The sequence below is a fragment of the Candidozyma duobushaemuli genome (assembly GCF_002926085.2).
Source record: "Candidozyma duobushaemuli strain B09383 chromosome Unknown A_B09383, whole genome shotgun sequence".
Lineage (NCBI taxonomy): Eukaryota > Fungi > Ascomycota > Pichiomycetes > Serinales > Metschnikowiaceae > Candidozyma > Candidozyma duobushaemuli.
Genome location: NW_020289901.1, coordinates 526,410 through 541,392, shown reverse-complemented (window position 1 = coordinate 541,392; position 14,983 = coordinate 526,410). Strand labels below are relative to the sequence as shown.

At 46.3% G+C, this 14,983-nt stretch overlaps 7 protein-coding genes across 7 annotated transcripts; 4 read left to right on the top strand and 3 right to left on the bottom strand. All coding sequences in view use genetic code 12, as the record gives it.

The window, feature by feature from the left end:
• Positions 1 to 1,248: 1,248 nt before the first annotated feature.
• GUT2 (glycerol-3-phosphate dehydrogenase) lies at positions 1,249 to 3,198 on the top strand (the record flags this gene model as incomplete). The annotated part of the gene is made up of 1 exon (XM_025478822.1): positions 1,249 to 3,198. The coding sequence occupies one exon, from the start codon at positions 1,249 to 1,251 to the stop codon at positions 3,196 to 3,198; it is 1,950 nt and encodes a 649-aa protein (XP_025338295.1).
• Positions 3,199 to 3,355: 157 nt separating this feature from the next.
• HAL22 (Hal22p) lies at positions 3,356 to 4,546 on the top strand (the record flags this gene model as incomplete). Its single annotated transcript, XM_025478821.1, has 1 exon — positions 3,356 to 4,546. One exon carries the CDS (start codon positions 3,356 to 3,358, stop codon positions 4,544 to 4,546), a length of 1,191 nt encoding a protein of 396 aa, XP_025338294.1.
• A 29-nt stretch (positions 4,547 to 4,575) lies between these two features.
• On the bottom strand, positions 4,576 to 6,153 carry CXQ87_000238 (tyrosine--tRNA ligase; the record flags this gene model as incomplete). The annotated part of the gene is made up of 1 exon (XM_025478820.1): positions 4,576 to 6,153. One exon carries the CDS (start codon positions 6,151 to 6,153, stop codon positions 4,576 to 4,578), a length of 1,578 nt encoding a protein of 525 aa, XP_025338293.1.
• Positions 6,154 to 6,406: 253 nt separating this feature from the next.
• On the top strand, positions 6,407 to 8,976 carry CXQ87_000237 (RNA helicase; the record flags this gene model as incomplete). Its single annotated transcript, XM_025478819.1, has 2 exons — positions 6,407 to 8,108; positions 8,234 to 8,976. 2 exons carry the CDS (start codon positions 6,407 to 6,409, stop codon positions 8,974 to 8,976), a joined length of 2,445 nt encoding a protein of 814 aa, XP_025338292.1.
• A 484-nt stretch (positions 8,977 to 9,460) lies between these two features.
• CXQ87_000236 (peptide-N4-(N-acetyl-beta-glucosaminyl)asparagine amidase) lies at positions 9,461 to 10,393 on the bottom strand (the record flags this gene model as incomplete). Its single annotated transcript, XM_025478818.1, has 1 exon — positions 9,461 to 10,393. One exon carries the CDS (start codon positions 10,391 to 10,393, stop codon positions 9,461 to 9,463), a length of 933 nt encoding a protein of 310 aa, XP_025338291.1.
• A 530-nt stretch (positions 10,394 to 10,923) lies between these two features.
• Positions 10,924 to 12,573, top strand: ALG6 (dolichyl-P-Glc:Man(9)GlcNAc(2)-PP-dolichol alpha-1,3-glucosyltransferase; the record flags this gene model as incomplete). Its single annotated transcript, XM_025478817.1, has 1 exon — positions 10,924 to 12,573. The coding sequence occupies one exon, from the start codon at positions 10,924 to 10,926 to the stop codon at positions 12,571 to 12,573; it is 1,650 nt and encodes a 549-aa protein (XP_025338290.1).
• Positions 12,574 to 12,641: 68 nt separating this feature from the next.
• CXQ87_000234 (uncharacterized protein) lies at positions 12,642 to 14,834 on the bottom strand (the record flags this gene model as incomplete). The annotated part of the gene is made up of 3 exons (XM_025478816.1): positions 12,642 to 12,660; positions 12,681 to 14,115; positions 14,540 to 14,834. The coding sequence occupies 3 exons, from the start codon at positions 14,832 to 14,834 to the stop codon at positions 12,642 to 12,644; spliced, it is 1,749 nt and encodes a 582-aa protein (XP_025338289.1).
• Between the last annotated feature and the right edge of the window lie 149 nt (positions 14,835 to 14,983).

The following is a 14,983-nucleotide window of genomic DNA, read 5'->3' as shown; positions in this document are numbered from 1 at the left end:
AAATGCCAATTTTTGATCAAACCGCCCTACATACCCAGTCACCAGCCAACGCACAGGCTGTGAGCCCTTCTATACAGCGCTGGAAATCCGGTTTGTCTCCAGACGTCAATCCTACATATCGCTAGCTTCGAATCATCTGTTCTCTATGTGGCCTCTTCCACCATGTACGATTTCTTATTACCCCAGTTGCTATGTTCCGGTTCAGGCCGAGCGAGCATTTTTCGACTTTTCTGCTTTTCCACGCCCGTGGTGAGAACTTGCAACCGCTGCGCACGAATGTTCCGTCTATCCCAATCCATCATACCATCGTCCGAGAAAAACACGCTCAAACTTAGAAAATTCTTTAATTTGTTGAAACTCGAATCACGTTCCACAGAACCAAACCCCAGACCATCTTGCAAGCCTCGGCGTCCGGACATGTTCCTCGGCGCCCGCCAAGGTACCACTAATCCCGACCCGCCCAAGACGCTCGTGCCATAGAATCACGCAATCAGCAATATTAACGACCACCTCGCCAGCGGCGTCAATCTAAGACACGGGTTCCTTCATCTAACCAATCACCTCTGCACCCCAGATGCACTGGAGCACTGGCAGCCGGCCCAATCACATGATTGTGCGGATCAATGGCGGCTGGGCACCCCAGGCTCCGCTGGTGCGGTACCGAGGAACCAGACCCATGATACTACCACACTAGCTTCGTCAATGGGAAAAATTTCCCACCTTCGCCGTAGAATTACAGCATGGCCAACGCCTTTGGCGAACAAAAAATAACTTCAAAAAAATGCTGCGTTGCCCCTCCCCCGCCATACGGTTGCTCGCTTGCTTTGTCCTCGCGACCGGAAAAACGAGAAAACGGCCTCCAGCCTCATGGCCCATGGCACGGAGCATATGCCCTGCCGCTGCGCATTTGCGCATCCTCGGGGCCTTTTCGCAGCCAAGTTTGACTCGCTTTTAAAAAGAACCAACTAAACCGGGCGATACAGTTGGTCAGTTTCCTGTCGGGTCACGCCGGTAGTTTCTTTTGCGATTGTTAGTGGCTTGATTCGGCCTTGGGTCCACGCGATCTGCAGCACCGGTGTTGTGTCCTCCATCCGGGACCGCTGCCGTTGCTTAATTTTCGGTCGCTGCTGCTTTGTGCTGCCCCACTACCCTCGACTTTTCACATCACCGTTGCTGGCACACCTTTTTTTTCCCGTTCCTGCCACTTCGTTTTCTGAAAGCAACCACTCTTTTTCTTTTTCACAAAGAATGTCTCGCTTTTTCAAGTCAACATTCTTCAAGACCGCCGCTGCTTCGGCCTCGGTGGTTGGCGCCGGCGTCGTTTATCTCGACTTTGTCAGGTCCCCAAACCCATCGAACTTCAAGAACTCCTACGAGCCTCTTCGTAAGAAGCTCGACGTTCCTCCTTCCCGAGAGGAGCTCTTGAACAACGTCAAGAAGACTGACAAGTTTGATGTCTTGATTGTCGGTGGTGGCGCTACCGGTACCGGTACTGCTGTGGATGCTGCTTCTCGTGGTCTTAACGTGTGTCTCTTGGAGAGAAACGACTTTGCCTCCGGTACCTCCTCCAAGTCCACCAAGATGGCCCACGGTGGTGTCAGATACTTGGAAAAGGCCATTTTCCAGCTCTCCAAGGACCAGTTGGACTTGGTGATCGAGGCCTTGAACGAGAGAGGTAACATGCTTAGAACTGCTCCTCACTTGTGTTCCGTGCTCCCCATCATGATCCCTGTCTACAAGTGGTGGCAAGTGCCCTACTTCTTCATTGGCTGCAAAATGTACGATTGGTTTGCCGGCCACCAGAACTTGAGATCCTCCACCGTGTTTTCCGCTGAGACTTTCGGCGCCATTGCCCCTATGATTGATACTGGTAACATTAAGGCCGCCTGTGTCTACCACGACGGTACTTTCAACGATGCTAGATTTAACGCTACCTTGGCTGTCACCGCTGTTGACCACGGCGCAACCGTTTTGAACTACATGGACGTCAAGCAATTGATCAAGGAAGATGGCAAGTTGGTCGGTGCTCTCGCAGTCGACAAGGAGACTGGTGAGGAGTACAGAATCAAGGCTACCGCTACTGTTAACGCTACTGGACCTTTCGCTGACAAGCTTTTGGAAATGGACGAGGACCCTCAAGGCTTGCCTCCTAAGCAGGACCAGCCCCCAAGAATGGTTGTCCCATCCTCTGGTGTTCACATTGTCTTGCCTGAGTACTACGGCCCAACCTCCATGGGTTTGTTGGATCCTTCCACTTCTGACGGTAGAGTTATGTTCTTCTTGCCATGGCAAGGTAAGGTCCTCGCTGGTACTACTGACACCCCATTGAAGAAGGTTCCAAACAACCCTGTGCCAACTGAGGAGGAAATCACTGACATCTTGGGCGAGTTGCAAAAGTACATTGTCTTCCCCGTCAACAGAGAGGATGTTTTGTCTGCCTGGTCTGGTATCAGACCATTGGTTCAGGACCCTGCTAAGATTCCAAAGGGTAAGGATGCTAACTCTGGTACCCAGGGTTTGGTTCGTTCTCACTTGATTACCATCTCCGAGTCTGGTTTGCTCACCATTTCCGGTGGTAAGTGGACTACTTACAGAGAGATGGCCCAGGAGACTGTCGACACCTTGGTGAAGAAGTACGATTTCGGCGGCAAGAACTTGAAGTCTTGCCAGACCAACAAGATCTTGCTTGCCGGTGGTGAGGACTACTCTAAGAACTACTCTGCTCGTTTGATTCACGAGTACAAGATCCCATTGAAGTTGGCTAAGCACTTGAGTCACAACTATGGCTCTAGAGCTGCCCTCATCTTGGAGTTGTACCAACAAAATGACTACAACAAGTTGCCAATCACATTGGCTGCCACTCACGAATACATTCCTAACGAAACCAAAAACACCGACGGCACCATTTTGTCTTACCAGTCCTTCGACGAGCCTTTCACCATTGCTGAGTTGAAATACTCCTTGCAGTACGAGTACATCAGACACCCTCTTGACTTCTTGGCCAGAAGAACTAGATTGGCCTTCTTGAACGCCAGAGAGGCTTTGAGCGCTGTTGACGGTGTTGTCGAAATCATGAGAAACGAGTTTAAGTGGGATGATGAGACCACGAAGAGATTGTCCGACGAGACCAAGGAATACATCAGCCTGATGGGTGTTTCCTCCCAAAAATTCAACGTCACTGACTTTGTTGTTCAGTAATCAGGCTTAATGCTCCACGACCAAGGTATTGAAAATGCCTATTTATTAGATTCCATAGATCAAGATACATCACTTCTTAAATGGCTGCAAATCACAGTCCTGTAGAGATCTCCTACGCATCAACGTCAAGTTCTCTCACGTGCCCGCACGTCTAGATATGGCCAGACCGAAATTCCTTTTCTTATTACTATCTGTCGTTGCCGCCGTGTGGTTATCCAGATACTTCAAAATTGCCCAGTCACTGAAAATGGTTGCTGTTGATCATCCTTATGCTAAAGAATTGAAGATTGCTTCTCTTGCGGTCAAAAGAGCCTCAGTACTCACAAAGGGACTCAGTGATTCCATAGTGGAGTTGTCGAAAAGCGGCACACAAATCAAAAATGACAAGTCGCCCGTGACAGTCGGTGACTATGCATCGCAAGCATTGATCAACAAAGCTATCAAGCTCAATTTCCCGAATGATAACATAGTTGGAGAGGAGGACTCTCTGTCTTTGAAGGATGGAACTGAAGAGGCCAATGCACTCAGTAAGCGTATCTTGGACCTATTAAGTGAAACGCAACAAAAAACTGGAAAATCTTCAGACGCTCTTGGAGATCTTAAGGATTTGAAGGAGGTTTACGAGAGCATTGACTTAGGTAACTATGAGGGGGGATCTAAAGGCAGATTCTGGGCACTCGATCCAATTGATGGTACTAAGGGTTTCTTGAGAGGAGACCAATTTGCAGTGTGTTTGGCCCTTATCGAAGACGGAAAGGTTGTTCTCGGTGTCATTGGTTGCCCCAACTTACCCGAGCACATCGTGCTGAATGACAAACAGTCAGGTACCAAAGGAGGCTTGTTCTCTGCTGTTAAGGGTGTGGGATCTTTTTACACCCCACTTTTCGAGACGGATGAGTTTGTGCCCTTGAAAAACCAAGAAAAGATCCAAATGACCTCAGAGACGTCTTCTGCCACCCTCAAAGTGGTGGAGGGAGTTGAGAAGGGCCATTCCTCGCATTCTACTCAATCTCAGATTAAACTGAAGTTGGGCTTTAGTGAAGACACAGTTGCTCAACAGACTCTCAATTTGGACTCTCAAGTCAAGTATTGCGTTTTAGCCAAGGGTCAGGCGGATATCTACTTGCGTTTGCCCGTCAGCGATACTTACAGGGAGAAAATATGGGATCATGCAGCTGGTAATATCTTGATTTACGAGAGTGGTGGCCAGGTTGGCGACATCGGAGGCCAAGCGCTCGACTTTGGTAAAGGTAGACAATTGGACTCTAAAGGTGTGATCGCTGCCAACAAGGCAATTTTCCCGAAGGTGATCGAAGCTGTGAAAGAAGTCTTGAGCCAGGATGCTTAAACTATGTACATGTAATCTTTTCAATAGAATTATTCAGTCACCTCAACGACGTGGTAGTTCTGTTTACCGGTTCTGATGAGAAACAACTTCTCATCCATCAAGTGGTTTTCTTTATCAAAAAGAACGACGTCATCTGGATCAACAAATTGGTCTCTGTTCACACCGAAGTAAATGCCTCCACCCTTTATAAGATTCTTGGTTTCATTCTTTGACTTGTTGAGGATCTTGGAAAGCAATGTGCTCATCTTCAAATCGTCTGGGTTACTGAACGAGCCAAGCAGAATTCTTTGCAAGATTCCGGAGTTTCTGAATTTACTGATTAACTTGTCCGCGGTAAGGTCATCGTCAAATGGCTGGTCTGGAGTGGGGAACAAGAAGCTAGTGATGTAAGCCATCTCATCTCCTACACCAGGGCCATGAATCATGTCAACAACCTCCCTGGCGAGCACTCTTTGAGCAATTCTGTTACCAGGGTCTTCTTCATGTTTGCGCAATACTATCGCATCAATAGCCTCTGTTGGCAACAAAGTGAGTGCTCTCAAAAGCTTACTGACAAGATCATCGGGCGAGTTGATGAAATACTGATAAAGCTGGTATGGGGTAGTAAGCTTGCTACTAATAAACACAGCGTTTCCAGCGGACTTGCCAAATTTCTCTCCTGAAGCAGTTGTCAACAAAGGGACGGTCATCCCGTAAGCAGGCAATTCCTTGCCTTCTTTACCCACCCCACCAGACAGGCGCTGAACTCTGGAAATGAAGTCAACACCAGCAGTTATGTTACCCCACTGATCGTTTCCTCCTAACTGAACGTTCACGCCTTCAGTTTTGAAGAGATGCCAAAAGTCGTAAGCCTGCAAGACCTGGTATGCAAATTCGTTGAAGCCAATGCCCTGCTGAGATTGCAAACGAGACAGAATGGAGTCTCTTGCAAGCATTTGAGACACTCGTATGTGAGTTCCGTAAGTTGATAAGAAGTCGAGGAATGAGATTGACTTCCACCATGAAGCATTGTTAGCACTGTGGATTTTGCCTACTCCTTTAGCTTCAATGTGTCTAGATTCAGCGTACTTAACGCCATTGGCCAAGAAACTTTTAATCTGAGATTGTATCTTCTCCACATTAGCGGCTCTTTCCTGATTATCAATCAAAGTTCTCTCGGTCTTTCTTCCACTGGGGTCACCAACTGCACCAGTGGCACCACCAACAAGGCCAACGGCATCATGGCCTCGTAACACGAAATGGAGAAGAACCATTAGAGGAAGCAAGTTACCCAAATGTAAGGATTCAGCTGTGGGATCAGCACCGCAGTAGAGCTTCATCTTTTTGGCGTTGGCCTCAGTGAGCTTGTACAAATCGTCACTGGTGAGTGACTCCACAAGGCCTCTGTTGAGTAAATGACCCACAAGCGAACCCTCCAAATCTGTCTTGTAGAACTCTGGCTTCGTGAGTTCTGTCACTGATGGTACAATTGAAATAGTGTCTGGAGGTAGCTCCACGGTCGGCACAGTGGACTGCCACCTTTGATTTGAGGCGAGCAATTTGCCCGCTAAATGCTGATATTGGCGTCTGGCTAGGCGAGGTCCTGGTTTCTGAAGTAGTTTTAGCATGCGTTGAAGTTAACTGTGCGCGATATGACTAGTAGTACCTCAAGCGATAAATTATGTCCACCAGATGTAGCCGATTTGTGATATACGGGGCGACGAGAAATTCAGGAGATGCGTTGTTTGGTTTTCAATAAAATTGTCACTTTCTAAATCATGAGTGATGTTTGGACAATCCTAGGCCTACTTACTGGGTTATTGTCCACAATCGCTAGACACATCGCGCATCTCATCTCTTTACTACCAAGTCTCGAAACATATGTCTCCCGGACCAGCGCCTGCAGGGCTGGATGGCACCGGTTCCAAAAAACGAAAGAGAAAGAGGTCAAAGAAGTCTCATACTGAGTCCGGCAATCTGGAAGTGGATGTCCATACCAATAGAGTTAACAAGAAGACAAGGTTCACTGAAGAAGACATCGAGTTACCCAATGGTGATCATCTGCAGCCTCTCGACTCCAGCATAAATCTAGATGATGAAGTGAAGAATTCCTCTGAGGAGGGTCATGTCGAAAAGCCTGTCACATCTGAAGAAAGTGTACCTGTTAAACAGATCATAGAAGAGACTTCATCTCAATCCAGTGAGGATGCTTCCAAAGCAGGCAAGAACAAGTTTGAAAAGAACCTGACGCATAAACAAAACAAGGAGATCAAAAATAATGCAAACAAGTCGAAAGGAAAGAGAGCCGTGTTCTATGATGATAACAGCGACGACGAGGACGATGATGGTAGTGGTTTTCAAACCCATAGAACTACTTCCCGTGCAGTTCTTAAAGATAAAGCACAGAGCCTTCTCGAACTAAGGAAGACTCTTCCGATCTATCACCACAAGGAGAAGATCACTTCTTACGTTCAGAACAATCAGGTGGTCGTTGTCATTGGTGAAACAGGTTCAGGTAAGTCCACACAGATTCCACAATTCTTAATCCCGCTTAACAAGAAACGGATTGCTGTTACACAACCTCGTCGAGTCGCCGCTGCATCGTTAGCAACTAGAGTCAGCGAGGAGTTTGGCTGTCCGTTGGGCGAAGAGATCGGTTATCAAGTCCGTTTTTCCAACGTCACATCACATAACACGAAAGTGAATTACCTCACAGACGGTATGTTAATCAGAGAGCTCATGTTGGATGACAAACTCTCCAAGTACAGCACCATCGTTATTGATGAAGCCCACGAAAGAACCGTTCTCACAGATCTCACACTTGGCTTTTTAAAGCAGTTAATTGTGAGTGGAAGAAGAAAAGATCTTAAAGTTATCGTCATGTCTGCTACATTAAATGCCGACCTTTTCAGCAAATTCTTTGACTACGCACCAATTTTATACGTCGAGGGAAGGATGTATCCAGTTTCAAAGCACTACCTTAGCGGTTCTTCCGAGGATATCGTCGATACAATGGTGAGGTCAGTGGTTCAAATAAACATGTCAGAGCAGGAGGGAGATTTCTTGTGTTTTCTTCCTGGTCAAGAGGAAATTGATAACTGTGTTACCATCTTGAACACCTTAGCACCACTGCTTCCTAAAGAGGCTCCCATGATTGTCGCTTTACCTCTTTATGCTGCATTGTCTCCAGGCCAACAGATTAAAATTTTTGAAAAGCTAGGTCCGAGAAAGAGAAAGGTCATTCTAGCGACAAACATCGCAGAGACATCGATTACTGTGAGTGGCGTCAAGTACGTCATTGATTCGGGGTTGAGAAAAGTTAAAGTGTGGAGGCATCAACTTGGCTTATCCACATTACTAACGACACCCATTTCGCAAGCATCGGCCAAGCAAAGGGCGGGTAGAGCAGGAAGAGAGAGTGAGGGCAAAGTATTCAGGCTATATTCTGAAAAACTTTTCCTCAACAAGCTACCCAAACAACAAGAATCTGAAATCGTCCGTAATGACATTATCCTACCTGTCTTGACCTTAAAGAAGATGGGAGTGGAAGACCTTTTAAATTGGACATGGCTTGAGCATCCTGGTAAGGAAGCCATTCTTGGAGCTCTTCACACATTGCATTTCTTGGGGCGCTTAATGAGACTGGAAAAATAACCTCACTTGGCTATAAGATGGCCGTGTTGCCATTACCCCCATCCTTATCGGCAGTTCTTATCTCGGCCTTCGATAATGGCGTCCTTCAAGATGTCATTGATATTGTTTCATGTCTTTCTGTTGAGAATTTGATCCTTAATGTGACCGGAAACGGAGATCTTAGAGACGAGATCAACTACAAACGGAGGCAATACTGTCCTTTGGGTACAAGGCTGGGTGACTTGATCGCACTTAACGAGTATTTTAACTACTACAAAGAACTCAGCGACTCAAAACATACATCCGAGCTCAAAGCGTGGTGCAAAGAATTATTCTTTAGCTACAAAGGCTTCAAGAATGTCATGAGAGTTAGAAAACAGATCACAGACTATATGCTCTCCACCATCAAACAGGACGATTCTATCTCACACACCGAAAAAGATATACAGCTCAAGAAGCTCAAAAACCAGCTCAGCTCCGAAGCTGACCACGAGAGTAACGAAGAAGACGATTTCAAACTGCTCTCGAAAGCATTGGACATCCCTGCCATTCTCAAATCCTTCGTGAAGGGTTTTGCGCTAAACACCGCAATTGGGATGCCTGACAGATCATTCAGAACTTGTTCAACGGGTCAACTTATAAGCATTCATCCATCATCTAATTTGTTTGGCAAGGCGAACATTGACGCCATCATGTATATTGAGTTCGTCTACACTGCCAAGGCTTACGGCAGAAATTGCTCAGTGATTGAGCTTGCCTGGCTTCAAGAGGTAGCTCCAAACCTTCTTGGTGGTGCCAAAGTCAGTATTAATGAGTAAATAGATTTAGATATATACAGCTATAGACTGGGTATTTGTCTTTTATTTTTTTGCAGCCAGATTCGGTGCACGGGTGCAAGTTATGCACAAGGCTACTCGAATCGAGTGATCTACACGTTGAAACTTACATGTTGAAAGATGAACCGCTTCCGTTAATAGTTGCAGATGACGAGATATACGAAGAGGATGAAACAGCGTCTTTTGTGAGTCTCAAGACTATTGGAATCATTGTACTTGTATCAACTTGGACAATATTCTTAATATCGGTAAACTCGTTCTTCGAGATTTGGAGATTTATAATTGCACCGTTGAAGCATTATTCTGAGACCATTGACTTATACAAGTACCTCAAAAGTGGCTTTTTGATTGTGGATTACTATGTTGTTAGCTTGTGGTGCCTATATGTTGTGTTTTGGTGGTGGGCTTTACTTTCATGGATTGGGCTCAAGTTATTCAGGCAATCTAAGGGATTGCAGACATAGCTTTAGGCGCCATCCTCGCCACGAGCTTTGGTCCACAGGGCATCACCCGTCTGTCTTCCTTTTGGGATGCTAGTTTTTTCCACGCGGGCGTGAGAACTATCCTTTAGGGACGCAACTTCCTTGTTGTGAACTAGAATGAGCTGTTCGTATAACTTATCATATTTGTCATACTCATCTCCGTCATCTAAGCTCTCGTGCCAAAACATGATCATGAGACGAGCATTGATCCGCTTTATGTACTTCAGAATCGTTGCCTCGTTTGAAACGACATCATGCTTTGGTATGCGCTTTGCTTCGTCAGTGATATACTTGTCGCTGAGATCAATGATATAGGAATTGCCCACTCCGATGACATAGCTCATTTTCTTGCCCCAATTTGCACAGTATAGCGAGGGCTCATCAAATACATTCTCGCATGGGTCAAGATGAACCCACCTTTTCTGCTTTTTACTGTAGTACTCGCTCCAGACATGATCCTCCATATTCCAGATGTACCTGAGCTGAGCTTCGGGCCCAAGCACCGACTGCAAAACGAGCATGAAACAATTGACCCATTCACCGCAGCGCCCTCGTCTAGTTTCCAAAAGCTTGGCTGGACTGTTGATTCTTGGAAACTCAATCCTTGATCCGCATGACTTACACTTATACTGTTCAATTCGACTGATCTCATCAGGATTCACGATTGGTGGACCTGCCACCCCAATTGACTCTACTTTGTCCCCATTTGCACCACAACTGTCACAGTCAGGTTGGTTAATCCATTTGAAGAAATCGTTTTTAAAGTAAGCAAGGGTTTCTTGTACAAGAAGGTCCTCATAGCCCCATGCATCGTCTGGTTGAGACTGCTCACGCAGATCTAGCCGCTCGAAGATTATTCCCAAATCCACGGCATCTAGAGCCTTTTCAGCGTATATGGCGTTTCTGTACAGAGCCATGCTATGAACCAACGAGTTAATTGTGTTTGCAAGCCGAGCATCTCGTTGATCTCGCAACCTAAGCGAAGGCTGATTGTCGAGCTTCATTGCATCTTCAAGAACACATTTTGCGTAGCAAGAGATAAGTCTTTTGCCCAAATTGCTCCAATCAGACTCGACTCCCATGCTCAGAATGAGAAAATGGTATTATCAAGCAGATAAAAAAGTCTCGGACTTACTTCATGATGTTTCATGAGGCAAAAAGATAACGACAACTGCAGGATTAGAGCCTGCGCGGGCAGAGCCCCATGAACCACAGCATATGGAGGATACACTTAATTAACGGAGGCAATTACTGAATGGTGATTCTGATAGGATTTGATACTTCAAAATAGCCAAACTTCCATATTTTCTCTGATATTGATGTGCAGACAGAGAGTTATGAAACCAAGACGATGATCGCACCATAATAATAGTGGAGTTATAGCGACATTCACTTTTTCAGATCTGCACAAACTTTCGAACATTGAACGAGCTTAGATACACCAACCATGGGAAAACATTCCGCCAGAAAGAAGAAAGTAGTTCCACAAAAGAAGCGAATTGTCGAGGCTGATGACGATGTCTCTTCATACAAGCAGAATCCTTATCTCAAGACCCCCTTGTATGATCTTTTGCATGTTTTCGAGAGAGCGCCCGACCAGTGGGCTGCCCGATACATCTTAATATTGAGTGCCATCTTGCTAAGAAGTGCGGTAGGCCTTGGGCCCTGGTCTGGAAAGGGGGAAGAACCTATCAATGGCGACTTTGAAGCCCAAAGACACTGGATGGAAATCACAATTCATCTCCCGATCAACGAATGGTACTTCTATGACTTGCAATACTGGGGTCTCGACTATCCGCCACTTACCGCTTACCATCTGTGGCTCTGTGGTATCTTTGGTAGCCTAATTGACAGCAGCTGGTTCCAACTTGATAAGTCCAGAGGTATCGAGACGCCAGCGATCAAGACATACATGAGATACACCAGTTTGGCAAGTGAGCTCATTGTGCTATTTCCAGCCATCCTACAATTAGTGTCATTGCTTGGTGGAAAGAAGCTTAGACTCGGAAGGATGCATCAAATTGTCATAATTGCGTTGATCGTCACTCAGCCACCATTGATATTGATTGATCACGGTCATTTTCAATTCAACTCCATAATGCTCGGTTTCTTTTTGTTTTCCGTTTCGGAGCTACTCAAGGACAATTTATTGATGGCGTCTGTCTGGTTTATTGCCTCCATCATGTTCAAGCAAATGTCACTTTATTACAGTCCATTCATTTTCTTTTACATTTTGTCCAAATTGTTCAAACCTCAAGAGAAGCTCGTCAAAACGATTGCAACCTTTGATATTCCCAAATTAATTGCAGTTGGAGCAACAGTGGTGGTTTCAATTATAGCCGTACTTATCCCATTTCTTGTGGCGGCTCAAGATGTCACTGAACTAGAGAAACTCATCAGGCAGATTGTACTCAGAATGTTTCCATTTGAGCGTGGGTTATTCGAAGACAAGGTTGCTAACTTCTGGTGCGTTACGAACATCATTTTCAAATATAGAGAGTACTTCAGCCCAGAGCAACTCAAGATATTTTCCCTTGGGTTGACACTTTTGTCAATACTCCCACCCTGTTTGATTGCATTCTGGAAAAACATCACCCGCAAATCGACACCACCAACTTTGTTGATCTATGGCTTTAGCGCTACTGCTTGGGGCTTCTACCTCTTCTCGTTCCAAGTACACGAGAAGACAGTTTTGGTGCCTTTGATTCCATCAACCTTCTTATTACTTCTGACTGATCCTAACATGGTTGGTATCATTCAGTGGATCAATAACATCTCGAGTTTCAGCTTGTACCCGCTTCTTAAGAAGGACGGGTTAGTCTTGCAATATGTGACCCTAACTCTTCTTGTGAACTGGTTTGTCGGAGGCTTCAGCATTCCAAGCAGGAGCTTGTTGTGGCCTGAGCTGCTGCTGATTGTCATTAAGCTTGTTATTCTTGCGTCATATGTCGCTGCCATTGCCTACCATACTGTCGATTACTTCTTTGACCCACCAGCAAGCCTTCCAGACTTGTGGGTCATCTTGAATTGCGTTATTTCATTCGGTTGCTTCTCGTTCTTCTATTTGTGGTTGAACTACAGCCTAGTGAAGCTTTAGATCAACGACATACAGGTAAGATGGCATTGGTCTTCAAGTGCTTTTCATTGGAGAAAATCCCCCATTGGCTATCCCAAGATGCATAATCTGGCAATTGGGACCTCCACTCTTCGTCGAAGGCTTCGAAATAGTACCACTCATACTTGTCTCGAATGCGGCGAGCAGCCTCACAGATCCACGAGCTAAGAAATCCATTGAAGCTCTTTGGGTCCGCCTTGGCGGCCCCATTACTTCCACCATTATATGGCCAACCGAGCTCAGATATGACGATCTGGGTGCCAGAGGGAACAAGTGGCTGAACCTTCTGCTCTATAAGCTCCAATATCCAATCTGCTGCTAAATTCACCGGTATCCTGTCCTGGAATGGAGTTGCATTGACGCCGACGATGTCACATTCTTGCGCAAGCTCTGGAGTGATGGCGCTACCATGCTCACTTGTTCCGACCGGGATCTTCTTTCCAACTATAGCCACATGTTGCTTTAAACTCTTGATGAGATTTATATGATCCTTCTCCGGTATGTCGTTTCTGTAACGCACTTCATTGCCGACGAAGATGCATTTGATGAGTTCTTCCGGGAACTCATCGATGAGGCGGAGTATGTTTTTCATCTCTATCATATTTTGCAGTTCGTTGGGGCCTATCCATAACCCCACAGAGACGGTCAATGGAACTTTCGTCCTTTGGATTGCTTCGAGAAGGTACCTCACTTGATTGCATCTCGTGCTATAGGTTCGAATTTTTGAGGTTATTCTTGAGAGAAGAAGCACATCCTGCTTCGCTTCTTCCCGTGAGAAATTGCAGTTTAGAATGCCCAAAGGCGAGTACACGATACCATCGAACTTTGGGGTAACAAAATCGCTCGATGACCGTGGTGACTCAAGGCTAAATTTATTCGCCAAATCTCCAAAAAGACTCACACGAGTTTCAGGCTCAGCATTTTTGAAGTAGTTGGCAGTCGAAAATGCACTGCCATTGATGGCGAACATGGTGGCCGGGACAAGACACCCTGCTGCGAGGAAGAGTAACACCCAGGCCACAATTTGAGAGACTGTGAAATTTCTTGTCGCCAACAGTTTCTCTTCCAATGGGTCGTCGCTTCCGGTGCCCTTGTTGGAAGATGGATTTTGCATCGCATCGGAATGGTTCAACTGATTGCCGTAAGGGGAGTCATGACTGGTTGGTGAAATCTCATGTAATGGCTTGAACACTACTGTGCTGGAAGAGACTTGCGGTTGAAGATCGTTCAATTCGTCACATGTACCAGCTTTAGCCGTTTCAACATCTGCATCTGACACAAACTCAGGTTTTGGGATCACTGAATTCGAGTTTGTCTTGTAGACGTTGGCCGAGTATGGCAGGGAGGATGTTTTGAGAGTGGCATTGAAAGCTGGCGACAGATTCACGTATCCGTTGTTTTGGAGTACACACTCGCTCCTCATTTGCTGAAGAGCTAGCTCTCTCAATTCCTGGTCAGTTGACGGGGCAGGATCGTGGATTCCGATATGAGTGTTGAAATGATTTGCTTTCAAAGGAGTTCCGACTACAGGGGGTGGCCGTCGCTCTGGTGGCAGGGAGACGCCACGAGAGCGAGCTCTGGTCAGATTTGGCGACATGAGCGGATGAGAAGGAGAGTATTTGTGACGTGGGTGTAGATAATGGTTGCAAAAAACGAGAGATCGCTAAGCGGATGCTCGGATGCAGGCGCAAACAATAACCGGATCGAGGGCTCGGCAAAGATCTATGGAACAATTGAAAGAATATATATATATATGTAATTTCAGGGGTATTATGTAGCCAGGGGCTGGCGATGGAGATCTGCGTTCTAAAAAATGCAGTGTTGCAGAGACGGATACGCGGACCCCTTGTGGGAGGATCGAAGTGAAACTGTAGATCTGCGAATGCCAGATAGCTTTAGCACTTGCAGAAACCGACCATGATATTTGCAAAAAATGCAGCGGTGGAACTCAAGCAGCCTTCGCCTGTGGATGGGCAGCAGGCGTCGCATGCACCGAAACAGATAAAATAGTCCTGGCAGAATTCCGTGCATTCGTTCGTTTCTCTGTGATAACCAGACCACGTTTCGGAGACAGTTTGCATGGAGAGTCTTGCGTCAGCACTCATGGGAGAGTTGGGTTGGGGCTCGGAGTCGATGACCTTGTCGTCATAATGGTCTCTGGAGGCCAGTGGCTCGTCGTTGTTCAGAAACGCCAAGGGTTTCTGGTCCGGATCGGAATCAGTGGAGTTGGAGTGGCTTGACATGATTCGGGCGCAGCTGGGGAGAAGAAGGCCACGGGCGGGCACCGGGGATCAAGGCAGAAACAGCGAAAGAAAAGTAGCACAAGGAACCGGCGGCACTTGATTCAGGCAAAAATTTAGCGTTGGTGCGTGCATATATAGTGGGATCAAGT